The sequence below is a fragment of the Myotis nattereri genome, assembly GCF_964212035.1.
Source record: "Myotis nattereri genome assembly, chromosome: 3".
Classification (NCBI taxonomy): Eukaryota; Metazoa; Chordata; class Mammalia; order Chiroptera; family Vespertilionidae; genus Myotis; species Myotis nattereri.
In genome coordinates this window covers 16,539,090-16,555,026 of record NC_138077.1, presented here as the reverse complement: position 1 = coordinate 16,555,026, position 15,937 = coordinate 16,539,090, and the positions used below count along the sequence as shown (strand labels likewise).

Sequence of the window (15,937 nt, the reverse complement as noted above, 5' to 3'; positions counted from 1 at the left end):
TGTGTATTTTGTTTGAAATCACTGATACAATAGATTATTTCAATCCAGGCTTGATGTCACTATCTTTGGGCCTTATACTTAAGGGAAAAAATGTGTTCTATAAAAGCACCTTTTCTCTTTTGGGCACAGAGGAGCATAAATGCATTGGCAAACATAAATTACCTCTATTCTAGATGTAACAAATGTCAGCGAGCTGTTTGAAAACAGGGATATAGTTTTCATTTTTGCATCTTAAGCCTTTAAGCATATTAAGTCCATAATAAGAATTCAGAGATATTTATGGAACACTATCAGTCCAAGGTAGGAATAAATATAGACTCAATATATGACTAGAAATTATTAAAAATAAACCTCAACTGTTTTGATATTTTTAAAACAAGTCATTGGGTTTTCTTCATGTTTTCTAAAATAATTTAATTTTGTAAATAGACAGTAGAAACCAGATACTGATTACATGAACAAGGATTTTAAGTTTTCCAGGTCGTACTGGGTCAGCTGCAGTTACCCACAGGATCCACCAGCAAGCTTGGTGCCCAACTGCTGTGTAATCTGTCTGGTTGAGAGACTGATATGTAATTCTGTCCCTTCCCATCCTCTAATAACTCATTTCAGTTTGGTTATATACTGGTAAATTCTCCTGGTCTAAATTTTCTGATGTGTTCAGTGAAGATAGTTCCTTCCCCCATGATCTCAGAGATGTATAAGCACTTCAAAAATATGAGTGAATGTCCAGAACATGTTATTAGCCTAACATTTATGTTTCCACTTAAATGCTATATTTGCAAAGAAAAGAAAAAATCACCACCTTCCTTCAGTACCTGAATGCAAAGGTGGATGGCCATTTTTATTTAGAGTGGTTGTTCTTTAACTTTATTGCACATCGGAATCATCTGATAACCTGGGAAAAACACACCTGTAGGGTTTTTTATGAAGCAGGTCTATGGTGGGACCTGAGAATTAGCATTGATCACACCTTCTCAGGTAATGCTGCTCTGCTGGATTGGAGGCCACACTTAGCAACCCCCTGCTCTAGAACAAGGCTCAGAATGGGGAGCAAAGCAAGTTTGCTCACTGTCATTCACTTGGGTTTATGTAGAGATGGCATTCTACAGCCATTCGTGGTGCCTTAAAATCCAGACAAGCGCCTCACAATGTGAGCCTTTGGTGAGCCGAAAGATATTCGAGGACACGTGGATGGCTAATAAGGCAAAATCTTTGACTCTATAGGGGAAAAAGAATGCTTCAAAGAATTTAGTCAAGTGATGAGTCAATAATAACATGTTCATAATTTTAAATAATGTATTCCTATTTAATCAATAAATTCTTTTGACATGACATAGTATTAAGTTAAACAGAGAAAATCACATGACTCTCTAGACTACCGAGTACTCAATCATGATAACATTATATTATACAAAGTCCTGCCTTGTTTGGGAGCTTTCTTACTTGCTTATGAATAACATGCTTAGACTCTAGAAATCAGAGCCAAATAGAAGATTTCAGAGATCTGGCATGCATTACTAGCTTAATGTAACTCTAACATCAATAGCATCGGCAGTCATATTTTCTCTCTCGTGCATGAGGTGTCTGCCACATAACCCCCATTAACGGAAATTGAAATCGTACAGCTGATTTCCCTCCTGAACAATAATTCTATAAGTTTTCCTCTAAGTGGCAATATATCTTACCTTTAACATACTTTTCATTTAAAAGGAAAGCATAAGATCCGGAGGTAAATTTTAATATAAATGAAGCTAACCCATTTGTCTTAAATTTACCAATGTTCAGCAAAGCAGAATAAATGTAGAACTAAGCTGAAAGTTTAGTTTACATGAGTTGAGACATTGATTTAACTGAAGGATATACATATGGATTCATCTGCTTAAGTGTCTGTTAAAAAGTTTGGTATCAAGTCAAATTATTATGACATTTATGTGTTAATTTATATAACATATTATTCACACTTGAACAAGTGAAACCATTTCCCCACAGTATAAATTGCTACTTCTGCATTTGTGAGTTATTTGCTTGCTCAGTACTGCTATCAGGTGTAATCTAATCCAGTAGATGTTAACGCATTAATATTTTATTAATTTTCAAGTACAGAAAACATGCCAGGAAATTTACTTACAAAGTCTCATAATAGAACTGTTAATATATCTGAGTGCATCGGGCCTCTAGTCTATAATAATAAAAGCGTAATATGTTAATTAGACCAGACATCCTTCTGGATGACCTTCTGGACGAAGCCGGGACTGCGAGGAAAGCCTGGGTCCCGGGTGCTGGAGGAAAGCCAGTGTTGGCAGCCAGGGGAAGGAAGGCCTATTGCGCGAATCTTCATTCAATGGGCTTCTAGTCCTATCTAATAATAGACAAACATGGTAATTGACTGTACCTTTGCTATGCCTCCCATTGGCCAATCAGCGAGATATGCAAATTAACCTCCAACAAAGATGGCAGTTAATTTGCATACGTAGGCTCGAAGCAGCAGAGCGAAGACTGAAGGCAGCTCCAGCTGGAGCAGCGAAGGCTTGAAGGCTGCTCCGGCCGGAGCGAAGGCCTGGGTCCCGGGTACTGGAGGAAAACCGGTGCCGGCAACCAGGGAAAGGGAAGGCCTATTGCACTAATCTTTTCGTGCAACAGGCCTCTAGTATATATATAAAAGCCTAAGCAACCATTATGACTGAACAACTGGAATGACCAGTCGCTATGACACACACTGACCACCAGGGGAAACGCTCAACACAGGCATTGCCCCCTGGTGGTCAGTGCGCTCCCACAGCCAACTTCCTGTGGCCCCACCCCCCTATTGGCCAGCCAAACTCTCACTGCCCCTCTCCCTGGCAGGCCAGCCCCCTGATAGGCCTCGATTGCCAGTCAGGCTGAGGGACTCCACCTGTGCATGAATTTGTGCACCGGGCCTCTAGTTTGCTTTATAAACCTTGTTGGTAAATAATAGTTTTGTTTCTAATGTTCAAGTCCACCCAGGAGAACTATGTAAATAACCCACAAATAAAAGCCAAAAGTCACAGTTTTGTAGAAAAAAATAAATGAAGTTAAGACCCTGATGATTTCTTGACTTCTGAATCATTATTAAACAACATAATCATTATATAGCAATGCTTTCTGAAAATGTACGGTGAGCTGTTTGATATGTTTACCTGACAAGAATCTATCCCCCCTTCTTCGTAGCCTGCACACACCATGTTTTCCGTGATGCTGTATTCTGGCATCTGTTGTTGGCATTTCTCATTTGATATGAGAGGAACCTCAGCTTCTTTCAATATGTCTGCAGTAGGACCTGTTCAAGATGGAGAATGCAGGCAGCCAGTCAGAAGTGATCAACAGGCATCAGTGAATGAGCCGCCATCAGTCTTATTTATTTCAACAGTTCACTCTCTTTATCTAGCACTGTGTGTATATAATGGAACTGAATGCTTAACCTTGTACTTCAAAGCACATAATAATGCCCATCTGTGGGTTTTGCCAAATGGATGTAAAGCACTTCTTCAGTTCCCAAGGGCTAGCAGGAAAAGTGGACAGTCCTTAGGCATGATCAGTAATTTTAAACAGTTATAGTGTTGCTCAATGGTGGCTGGGGAGGGACCCACCAACACAAAGAGTTTCATTCATGGAAATTAGCAATGGCTCCGAAACCCAGAAGAGCTTTTGATTGGGCACCTGAAGAAGTGCTCTCTTATAATGGCATTCAGCTCCTTGGGCTGCTGTGTGGCTGAGCAGGTGCACCCTGAACAGGAGATAAAGCTCAGATGCACTGTGCCCCGATCTGAGGGCATTCAGCTTGTCACCACGTGCAGGTGAAGAGAAAGGAGGTGTTTTCTGATGGAGTGTAATTCCATGGCTTTTACAAAATGACTCATCTACTGGGAACATGAACCTCTGTTTACTGAAATGCTAATCCCAGGAGGGAAATGAAGCAGGTATCTAGTGGCTCAGAAAAGCTCCATGAGAAACACTTTCTAATAATTAGCAATTCTGTTTGGCTCCTCAAGAGAGGCAAAAAGTTGACAGCCAGTGTTGTTGCCAAATGTATGAGACCTCATTTCCAGCTAAAAAGACAGGAAACAAATGTGCGTGTGCGTGTGTGTGTGTGTGTGTGTGTGAGTGTGTGTATGTGTGTGTGTGTGTGTGTGTGATTTAGGTGCAAAGCAACAGAGGTATAATAACTCAGTGGTGTGTTGGTAAATGTTTAATAACTGGTTTTCAAAGGGGAAAAAGCCCCAATGTATATTGCCTGCCCATCTGCCTGGTATAAACACTACAACCATGGCCAAATCAAGGTACCAGCGTGACAGGAAACATGAAGTTGGAAGAAGATGCGTACAAATGGCTATTTCCAGCTGGTGCAGTGACTCCAGCAACACATCCCTGGATGATTTCTCAAGTTTAGCCATGAGCTTTAAGTTAATAATGTGAATTGGAGTGGTTAAGATGTAGAAGAAAATTCAGCATCTCACTGCCATCCATTCTATAAAGATCAATTTTATTTTATAATAAAAATCAAAGCCCATTTTGTTGTTTGTCAAAGAATAAAAATTGGTTGGGTATATGATAAAACTCTTTAGTAAAGGAAAATTTGAGCAGTGTTCTTATATTTGATATGTATTTATCAATATGAATTGTCATGAGAATAATTGAGCATATGTATATACTCACACACAAAAAAGTAAATTTATTTCAAGTTTGCTAATTGCTTTAATTCAATCAACAAATATAACTTCATTTCTTCTTGGTAAACAATATGTTCACGGTTTTTCTAGCAAAATTACTGTGTGTCAAATACTCAAAAGGGGGAGATTTTATAAAATGAAGTAGCTGGAAACCATAAGACAGAGCTATAAAAATTCACTCCCATTTCCATCACCCAGGAATTATTTAAACATGATCTATTTAGTTCTAAATGAAATTGACCTCAGATACATATTTTTTCTTGGCTCCATACCACTGTGAGAGACCTTTTTAAGTCAATTAAATGCATATCTTTAGTAACAATGTGTATCAGCTCTGAAAAACAAACAAACATACAACCCATTTCCTATGGAATAAAGAGTCTTAAATTTATCCATTATTGGATAATTTGTTTTGGAGAGTCTACATCGTGGTCATAAAAACGTCTTCTAATTTTAAGTTTGATAGAGAAAATATCTATCTAGAAATCATTTTTGCTCTTTAGATTTCAAATTCAATAAATCATGACATTTCTCAAGTGGAGGAAATAAAAGAATATACCGTCTTGGACTTCAGTACGTTTTATGAACAGTAGACATGAGGCATTTCCAGCAACATAATGAAATTGTAGTGGAGAACCTTTATCGGAATTATTAGGCAGGGGGGTCTGACTTAAACTTTATGCTTTGTTTTACAAGAAATCAGCATATTTTGGCCGTGAATGCTTCGCTTCTGGGACCGACCTCCTCCCCACGAGATTTAAATACATCTGGATACAGTAATAGTGTAAATATCGTGACTATGATCTCTGATCTGTTGTGGCTCCAGGGGCTAGGTTCTCCCCTCGGACCATAGTGCTTTCCTTTTGGTGTAACTATGAACGAGCCATCAAAACTCGTCCTTGATGGGGGTACTCCTGTGAGAAATTCAGATGCCAATGAGACTTGCAGTTACATTTAGAGAACATGAAGTACTGCAATGTGCGTTTTTTTAAAAAATCATGTTTGGTTATTATTAATATGCACCGTTTCTGTGTTTGGAAAACATGCTACTCAATGCTAGTGAGTCAATGGTGTAACAATTTACAGTATTCAGTGTAAGATGTGCGCCGTATCTGAGTTTTCTGGCCACTAGGCGGAACCGGCTTTTGAAGCTAGAAGGGATTTCTTTCTCATTTTAGAAAATGTGACTGTGAGACCTTTAGATGATAAGATAGTGTTATTGATTTGGGAAATGTGACAGTTAATAATTTTGCTTTTGATGAGACTTCGTCCATGAACTTTACAAAAATATATTTTTGAAACTTTTGGTTATATTCATTTAAATAGATGTATCTTTTCTCTTTATCAGTGTTTATAATATAAAAAGTAGAGATTGAGTTTGGGGAATGCTTGAGTTCTCCTCCTATAAGGATTATAGTTTTATAATATGCTCTAAACGATTTGGAAAAAATTCATAACTACACAAATATTCAGTATATGAATATAAGCTTGACATTGCTTTTAAAGGATATCACATAAAACTGTTATAGCAAAAGAGTTGCACAAAATGTTGAAAATAGTCACAGGATGGTGCAAGAGCATACTTTTTCTAGTAAAAAAGACCCATTTGCTTTTTTTATGGGTCTGATACTTTACCATCATGAACAATCCTCCCCCAGCCAGCAATAGAACAAATTCTTCCTGGAAGGAAAACTTGATTCTCTTCTGGTAAGCAAATAGGTTGTATATAATCTGAAAACAAAACAAAGCAAAACAAGAGCTAGAATAGATGCACATGCATTTCCAACAATGTTTTAAAAATCAAACATTATAAACATTTCATCTAAGACAATTGTTACTTTTGTTTTAGATAGCCTGGACATTTTTTAGACATCAATCTTTGGGGAAAGAAGCATTTTGGAGCAGTAATTTTTGGACAATAGATAGGTACCACTGGTAGCCTTTTAGGATGTTCTACATTGCCTCCTAATTACTCTTTCATGGTGTAAACAATGTTGTACTTCTGGAATTAATCATTTGTATTTGATTTTTAAATAATTATGGTACTTAATAGGAAGTAGTGTCAGTTCTGTGAAAGTCTTGGCAAGGCTGTTTTTCAGGGTCAATTAAGAGAAATTTGGGCATATGTTCTGAGTTTATTTATTTATTTTTTTAGTTTTCGGCACATATCTCACATTAAAAAAGCTTTTAGGCAATTGTTTTACTGGGCACTTATGGAAGCATTAGCATTTGTCACTGGCTTTTAAAGCCATTCTCCAACAATTTACAAGCCACCTGACATTTATTAAAGCTCCCACTGCATGGAAGTCCCAGGGCGGACACAAATGAGTAAGATACTGTGCTTACTCTCAAAGACAGGGCCATAGAACTAACCGCAGTCACCACCTGCTTTGATAAGTGCTGCAATACATGTGGAGGTCAAGTTCCATAAGAGCAAGGAGATAGCACCACCCCCCCCCCCCCCCCCCCGCTAACTGGGATGGGAAAGGTCTTCAGAGTAAAGGTTGGTGTTGAGTAGAGCCCTTTAAGATAAAATTCACACCACAGGTGACTTATTGTACATTACCTAGGTATTCAGAGAAAGTCCTCCATCTGTCACTTCATTAATATTGAATCTCCTTTAAAATTTTTATCCTATGGCCTGGCCGACATTTCTCAGTGGTCGAGCATCAACCTATGAACCGGAAGGTCTGGGTTCAATTCCCAGTCAGGGCACATGCCCAGGTTGCCGGCTCAATAACCAGTGTGGGGTGTGCAGGAGGCAGCCGATCAATGATTCTCTCTCATCATTGATGTTTCTATCTCTCTCTCCCTCTCCCTTCCTCTCTGACATCCATAAAAATACATTTCACTTTACTTTTAGAATGTACACTCTTCTCCCAGTTTGTCCTACTCTGGCTTTTGTGGCAGGTGGACCGCCTCTCTTTTACATGAGAAATAGAGAAGACGTGTATTGGAACATGGCCTATTTTTTTCTGGACTGCTGCTTTGAATTTACAGAGGGCTCTGATAGTTTATTCCAGTGGCCAACTCTCTAGAAAGTTGGATTTAAATAGCTCCAGAAGGTAACTTAATATGTTTCTCTTTCATTCTACAATTCCATTTAAATTATAATAATTTTTATAACAGATTATTCAACTTTTATGGACTATTAATGCATTGGTGCTGATAAAAAATATTTCAAATCTAATTTTGAATTAATTTGGGCAGATGAGATGACTAAAAGTGATTTGTTTTACCTGTGTAATTCACTTTAAATTCAAGGTGCATCATGACAATGTCACTGTCCTTGCTCCGTTTATTGTAATGTGGGTTTATGACAATTTGATCTATCAACCGGGTCACTACTTGAGGAGAAGTCAGATTCGATGTCGCATGCAGGCCTAGGATTGCTTTCCACTTGGATGGCTCCAAATTTCTCCTGAAGATTATAATAAAGAGGTATAAGAAACTCCCAATCTTTCTAGAGATCTTCAATAAGATATTTCAGAACTATGTGCTCCCGTCCTAAAATGTTCTTGATTTCCTCCAAAGAATTCTTCCTTAAACAAATATTCCTTTATTTATTTATTTATTTATTTATTTTTTACCAGATCACAGAGAAAGCCTTAATTACTGCTAATCTCTCTCTATCACTTCTTCTAAAGTTCTAGACTGTGGCTCTCAACTTTGTTTTCACATTAGAATCATCTAGAATAACATTGATATCTGTTCTCCGCCTCTTCTCTGCTTTTGATTTAATGAGTCTGCATCTGGTACTTTAATTTTAAATGAATTTTGAAATGAAATCTCCAAGTTTATGCTAATGTATGATCAGATTTGACTGCTTAGAGCACATTCTACTGGGGAAATGGCACCTTGGTCCAGGGTTTCTTCAGACAACCACAGCAGCTATTGTAGTAATGGAAGGAGGTTTGGGAACATTCTTCCATTTGGGGTATCATTGAATTCACACAGACTTAAGGTAAACAGTAAAACTTATAAACTAACATAAATGAGTTATTTCCACCTACAATGAATGTGAATCATGTTCCATACACAATGTTGGCCATCAATAAAGTATTGGTAACAAATAACATTTGTGTCATAGGACAGATTGAGTTGAATAGTATATTTTAATTGAAAGTGTGCAAGGACTTTTAACTGTACTATTGCCCTGCAACATTTTCTCTCCAAGAAGTTACCAGGGAGTAGCTGGAGTTAAACCATATTCACAATGAAGTAAAAATTCAGTAACTGCAATGATTGCAGAACTAGTCATTTAATTCTGAATAGTTGCAAATGTCTAGTTTAATGTGGTGTTGTACTTGTTGGGGGTGGGGTAAGGTAATTACATAGACACAGATTAGTGGAATGACTTGTGAGAGAAATATAAATGATACACGTTGGAGAGATATTTTCTTCCCATAGTGCTACTTATTCATGCAGGAGAAATAAAAACACGGAAAACAGGCTATTTTCTATGTAACACAATAACAATTTTGGAAATCATTAAGAATGTGTCAGATTATTGTTGCTGTAGATTATATTTAATTAGACCAGTAGCTTGAAGCATGTAGGTTTGATCTTCACAGTTTATGGTTCATGCATTGGTTTTCTACTCAAGCCTAAAATATTGAGAGGATATGGTGACTACTAAACTCTGTGTTATCTACAAACTCTCCCATATCATTTACATTTATATGTATATCTATCACATGGCGTATAGTACTTACAAAAGATAAGAGTTTGGGAGGTTAGGTACTTTTTTTCTGAACTGCATTATTTTATTATTGATTTAAATCTGTATCAAATAAAGTACCTACATTTCTCTAAATTTCTATGTGATTGTTTCTGAAGACAAAATTTGTAGAAAGCATTTCTACAAAATAACTTGCTTACTTTAAATATATATGTATATATGTGTGTGTGTATATATATATATATATATATATATATATATATATATATATATATAATCAAAGACAAGAAAGCTAGAAGGGCTAAGAAAGACAGAAGATAGAAAGGTTATTTCGGATTAAAGAAGACCAAAGAGGCATAGAAACTAACTCTGTGCCTTACCTTGGATTGGTTCTTGGTTGGCAAAATCACACCCAAAAAACAAAACAAAAAAAATGTCCTAAAGGGCATATGTGGGACAATTGACAAAAATGAATTCATACTATAGTTTGCAACTTTTTTTTTGTTGATGTTAAATTCCCATGATCTGTGATTATATAAGAAAATATCCTTGTTTTTAGTAAAAACACGTGGACATATTTAACACTAAAGGAGTACAATGTCTAACCTGCTATCAAATGGTTGAGAAAGAATTTATCCAGGTTGGACAGAAAGAATGAGAAAGATTTTAGAACATAAAATTTAAACAATTAATAAATCTGGGTGAAGTTATAAAAGAGTTCTATATACTAATATTTGAAATTTTGTGCATGTTTTGAAAATCAATATAAAACATTTGTAAAGCAAATATGCTAGTGTTTCTTGGGCAAGACTTAGATTCCCTTTTCATGGACCTTTCAGGTGCAGGGACAGCAGCACATTTATATTTACAGTATGCAAAAGTATTGCAGCATCTTAATTTTTCCTGACAATCACCTTAGAAGGTAGATATCCTATAAACACCGTATGGATGAGGATATTGGAACGCAAAGATACTAAGTTGCATGAGATTAGTAGCATAGGTAGGATCAAAATCTTGTCTTCCAGTCCGAAGTCAACCTTGCCTTTAAACCACAGCAAAATTGGCCTGTAGTTTCCAAATATCTTTTTTAAGGTTGAAAAACAAGACAAGTCAATGATAGAGAAATAATGGATGCAAGGATATTTAGGGTCATCCAGGAACACTGGGGCTGGATGGGAATCAGTGAGTGGACCATAAGAATGTAGAGAGAGAAGAGCTGTCCATTGAAACCATTTAACTGCCTGCAGGTTAAAACACTTGGAACAGATTTACACTGAGGACAAGTCATTTGTGTAGTATGTTTTTAGTAAGTTGCTTGATTTGGGTTCTTCCATTCACATATTAGAAAATTAAGCTTTTCACGGCACAGTTAGAATTTTTAAAAGGCAAATAGGCAGTATAGGCCTACTCAGATATCTTTTTCCAAATATCTAAAATCATAAGCAGAAAGTTCCTTGCTTGGTTAGAGGCATGAAGTAAAAAGCAAGAAACTGGAACTCTTACCAACTGGAGAAAGAAGAAATAATGCCACTGAGTGACTGTGGAGAGGTAAGATGCAAGCTTGGTGAGAATAAGTTGGAATTCATCATGGTTCTGTTACAGCTTACCTTTGTTTGCTTGTGTTCAAATTGAAACTGTGTGAAAAGACATTTTATGTCCTATATGACTGAACATATATTTATATTAGATGAAACTGCTTTTTGTATATTCGTGGTTTGAAAAAGATAAATATTGGTATCTCTGACCTGCAATTAGTGCATCTGTAAGGTCGATAATTGAAAGATGTTGCTAAAATTGCAAGTCTGGTTGACATTAAGAAAGCGTATGTTCTGCAAGAACATCAAACAGACAAACTTACCAAATCCTAGGTTAATACTGGAGATTGCTAACTTACTAAGATCTACCCCTGTGCAACAGAAAACACGGAATCTTTAACTAAAGATACCTTTCACTTGTAACACAATTAGTCTATAGATTGCACATCTGTGACATGCCCGAGGCATATAGTATGTATAGGTAAAAGTTAAAGTCATGTTTAGCAGGGGATGGGAAAATTGACCACTATATATGCTTGCTATGCTCTGGTTGAAGACAGATAAAAACATAATTTATCAGAAGGCAGCAAACTCAAGAAGATGTGCTTTAGTTATGGGAGAGGCTGTAGTTTAGCCACTGTTATAAAGTTCAGCACATAGAATCACAGAGGTTTAGATGTACATGATCAGTACCACGGACAGTTCCCTAGAGGTTCAAGTAATTGGCCAACCTGGGGTCTGGCTGAAGGTTCTCATTTCAAAGCTCTTAGGATTATGAATTTGAATGTACCCTCCCTCTATACGATGGGTATTCAGGCGAGTTAATCCTTTAATACTCATTCACCCTGGTCCTCCCGATCTTCCAAACAACTTTCAAAATCTTCTGTGTGACAGTTTGTTTCCACCTATCTGAGAACTTCCAATGTTTATGTTTGTCGGGAGTTCAGTCTTTTAATTTAATTAACTACAGCAGAAGCTTCCATTCTGAGCACATATGTGTTTTCCTCAGAGATTCTAGATGCCCTTAGGAGAGGCTCATTGTAACTGTCACAGGGAAGGGCACTTTCTGGAGTTTTCTTCTACCTAGGAAAAGGGTCAGGAAATTGCCCTAGAGCAGGTTTTATGAGTTTTCTATGAGGCAGCCAGATTTTTATCTGACCTAATTCACAAATGTTAGAATGGGATTAACTTATTTTATGCAGATGAGAATTAACAAGTTATTGGGCTCGGGAATATTTATTTTCTCCTCCTGTTCTCTCTACCCTCTCTACCCTATCTACCCACCCTGTTTTCTCCTGTGGCATTGCTTTAGGAATGACTGCTTCTAGAAAGAGAATAAATTCTAGAATTCAACATGTATTTTGTCATGTTACAAAAGAAAAAATAATTAGATATGGTTGACATTAGTTCTAACTTATAGCTATGGGCAGCATCAAAATAGATCAGACTTGAGAACTAAGTAAACATTTTTATACTAATTCATAATTAAGCCCTCACACACGAATTTTTAGAGCACAAGTCATTTGTAACTGGAGAGCGTTTTTGATGCTAACAATTTGCTGACAATAAATATTGGTCTAATTGAATGATAACAGTACAATTTATACACTACATACTGATTTTATACCTTTAAAATCCTTACTTTTCAATTATTATGGATGTAGGAAACATAATACTTGATGCCAATATATAATGAAGAATGATTTTTTAATCGAACTTTCTTATATACATGATTATAATGGGAGAATGATTGGAAAGTTTATAATGTCATAGACAGCGGGAAGAGTTCCCTGATGAGATGGATTTGTGAGGCTACATGAGATGGGATGCACAGTGTCTGCTGTGGTCATCCCACTTGAGAAGAGACACTCTAATGCCACACTCACCCATACACGCAGTGGGCTGCAGACACCAGCCAGTCGTTGCTGACGAGAGCAGCACCACAGAGCAGTTTGCCGTTATACGAGAGAGCAGTGAGCCATGGCCAGGCTCCTTCATTGGCGTTATTTCCTCCAACAATCTTCTGGCTGACTTCTTGAGCCACCATCTTTTCCCCGCATGCTGTTAAAATAATTGAAGAAAGAGCATCTATTGTATTTTGGTGGATTTCCTCTGGTCATGAAAATTGAGTGGTTCACTACAAACTAACTTCAGGTGACACACCAACTCTATTCAGAATTTTAAACGAAGGCTTAAAAGGAAAACATGACAATGTATTTACTTACGTTTATGGTTACACTGTAACAGAATCAGTGAATCCTGTAGGCACTGTGTACTGCAACAGAAGCATAATTATATTTCAGAAATTATGCAGCTAACATTTTGAAGCATAATATAGTGTAGGCTGTCCTTTTATTAGTTAAATTAATTTTTAAATGTAAGAATCCTATATGAAATGTAAGGAGGCTGAAATACAAAGCAGAAAATTCTCAGTTTAAAGTCCAGTGGAATTGAGTTTGCGTCCTTTACCACTTACACTTCATGATTTGGGTAAGTTGCTCAATATCCCTGAGACTTCCTTTTGTCATCCATAAAATGGGGACAATGTACTTACTTTATGGAATTTTCTGAGAAGTAAAAATTATTTTACATTATTGTGCCTTAAACACAACAAACACTCAATAAATGACAGTTATTCTTTGTTTGCTTGAACCAACTTTGGATTTCATTACTCTGTAAGACAGAATATGCCTGCATATTCCTATCAGACAACTAGTCAGGGCCTCACACTATGTGTGAGACTCTGAACTTTATTCAGGGAAATTGAAGATGAATTAATCACAGGTCCTGCTTTCAAGAGAGGTAAACATACAAATAGCAAATAGAAAATAAAGTCCATTCATAAATATTTTAAAAACTCACTACGTGCCCAGTGTGGTTCAGTGATTGAGCGTCAACCTATGAACCAGGAGGTCACAGTTTGATTCCCAGTCAGGTCACATGCCCAGGTTGCAGGCTTGATCCCCAGTTTGGGGTGTGCAGGAGGCAGCCAATCAATGGTTCTCTCTCATCATTGAGGTTCCTATCTCTCTCTCCCTCTCCTTTCCTCTCTGAAATCAATAAAAATACATTTAAAAAAAATAAAACTCACTACCCGTTTAAATATTTGGATACAAACTTTACTTAAAGCCAAGAAAAAGATTTTTTAAAAAATTTGTTATACTTACCAGCCACTAGAGATCAGTCTAATACAAGGAATTAAAGTACTTGCCCCATATTTCCTGATGCAGCCACTGCAGATATTAGTCACATTAAGACACACACATGCACACATTTTAATGATTATGTTTAATCATCTTAATGATTTCTATTTATATATTTAACTACACCTATTGTTCATGTTGGTTAGGTCTTGAAAGTTTAGAACAAAACAAAACAGAAAACACACAAAATAAGACCCAAGAACCATAGGAGATCATAAATACAGCCAAAGCAAATCAGTGTTTCTGGAAAATTCATAATGTTAATTTGAAACCACATGCATTCATGTGGTCTGATTGACATAACTTTAGAGTAGAAGAAAACTTCAATGCAAATATAAGGAAATATATTTATATTTTATTAATAAGCAATATGCATGCATGTGTAGCTATCTAGATATAGATATATCAAAACATATTCAGAACGATACAAAGAAGAACCCTCAATTAACTCCGCTTCTGTTATCTACTCGTAGTTGGGAGAGCTGTAATTTCTGAGATGTGTCAAGTTTTATCCTAACTCTTTCTGCATCTATAGTACTCATCAGTGAAAATCCATATTCAAACCAGTTCAATCATTCTTAGATACTAGAAAATGCTTAATACTCTGTGGTATGTATAACACTGATGAATTATATTTTTAGTAAGCGCAGAAAAGTTTCTAGTTAACTTAATAGTTAACCAAAAATTTAAAGTGAACCTTACACTTTATTCTCTATGCACTTTGGCTAGTCAAAAATTTCATACACAAACACACACACACATGCAGTGTCAAAGGAATAGTTGCTTAACCTGTGGTCAGAATGAGCACTGAATCCACTCATTGTCCAGGTATATTTGGAGAGATTGGAGAGAAACAGAATTGCTGTCCTGGCCTTTGGCAGTGGAGTCAGAGCTAGGTTAGCCTTCTGGATAGGAAGAAAGACAATGCCACGATCCTGTGTCTTTCTCTCAGCCCTGTGGGAACCATGCTGTGATATAAATGGATGGGTTTATATCTGTTGTATTGACATGAACTCATTTCTCTCCCAATATATGCTCAGCAACATGGCCTTTTTTGTTATTGAAAAGCCTTTCTTTTTCCTTCTCCTTTCCAGAACTGCTATTTAAAGCAAGTTGTTGCTTTGGGGATTTTGGAAAATAGCGCAGCAGAGAGAAAAAGTAGAGCACTTTGAAGTCAGACTGAGTTGGGTTAGATTCTCTATGTTGCCTGCAGGCTTTGTGAGCTTGTCCAAGTCAGTTACCAACACCGGACTGCTGTTGCCTCCTCTTTCTAGTGGAACAATATTGCCTGTGTAATAGCTTTTACACAGATTGAAAATAACCTCTGCAATATTCCTGCCACAGTGTCTGTCACGTGATAGGCATTCAATAAAGTGTTCGATAAGCACTGTGTACCCTGTGTCTGGTACCAAGCTTAGAACGCAGTGTTGATCTATGCATACTAAGTCAAAGTTTCTTTGACTTTTAGGACTGCTACAGAAGCGGTCTGAATAATTGGAGGAAGGGGAAGTGCAGTATTGGCAGCTGCATGGATTGTACATTTCCAATTCTATCAGGTCAGGTTGCTGATATCTCATTGAGCGGCCTTTCTCTGTGGTGGGAAGTAGCATCGGAATCTCGTAGACGCCTCAGAATAGGAGGAAAATATGAGGATATAGATTGGTAGATTTTCATATTTGGAAGAATGATCTTCTTTGATATTCTCTTCCTTTCCTCCTTTTTTTTTTCTTTTTCTTTTTTTTAAATCACAACCACTAGTGCAAGGGTGTTTTCAAAAACACCAATTTTCACCCTAACCAGTTTTGCTCAGTGGATAGAGTGTCAGCC

General features: G+C 36.9%; 1 protein-coding gene across 2 annotated transcripts in view; it reads right to left on the bottom strand.

The window, feature by feature from the left end:
- TMPRSS15 (transmembrane serine protease 15) overlaps positions 1-15,937 on the bottom strand; it is a gene marked incomplete at both ends in the record, with an annotated part of 102,991 nt that overhangs the window by 1,181 nt on the left and 85,873 nt on the right. For both annotated transcript variants that reach the window (XM_081088408.1, XM_081088409.1), the window contains 5 exons: positions 3,162-3,301; positions 6,327-6,422; positions 7,931-8,112; positions 12,794-12,968; positions 13,133-13,182. In XM_081088408.1, coding sequence (XP_080944534.1) covers positions 3,162-3,301; positions 6,327-6,422; positions 7,931-8,112; positions 12,794-12,968; positions 13,133-13,182 — 643 coding nt within the window. The remainder of the gene's footprint in view (positions 1-3,161; positions 3,302-6,326; positions 6,423-7,930; positions 8,113-12,793; positions 12,969-13,132; positions 13,183-15,937) is intronic.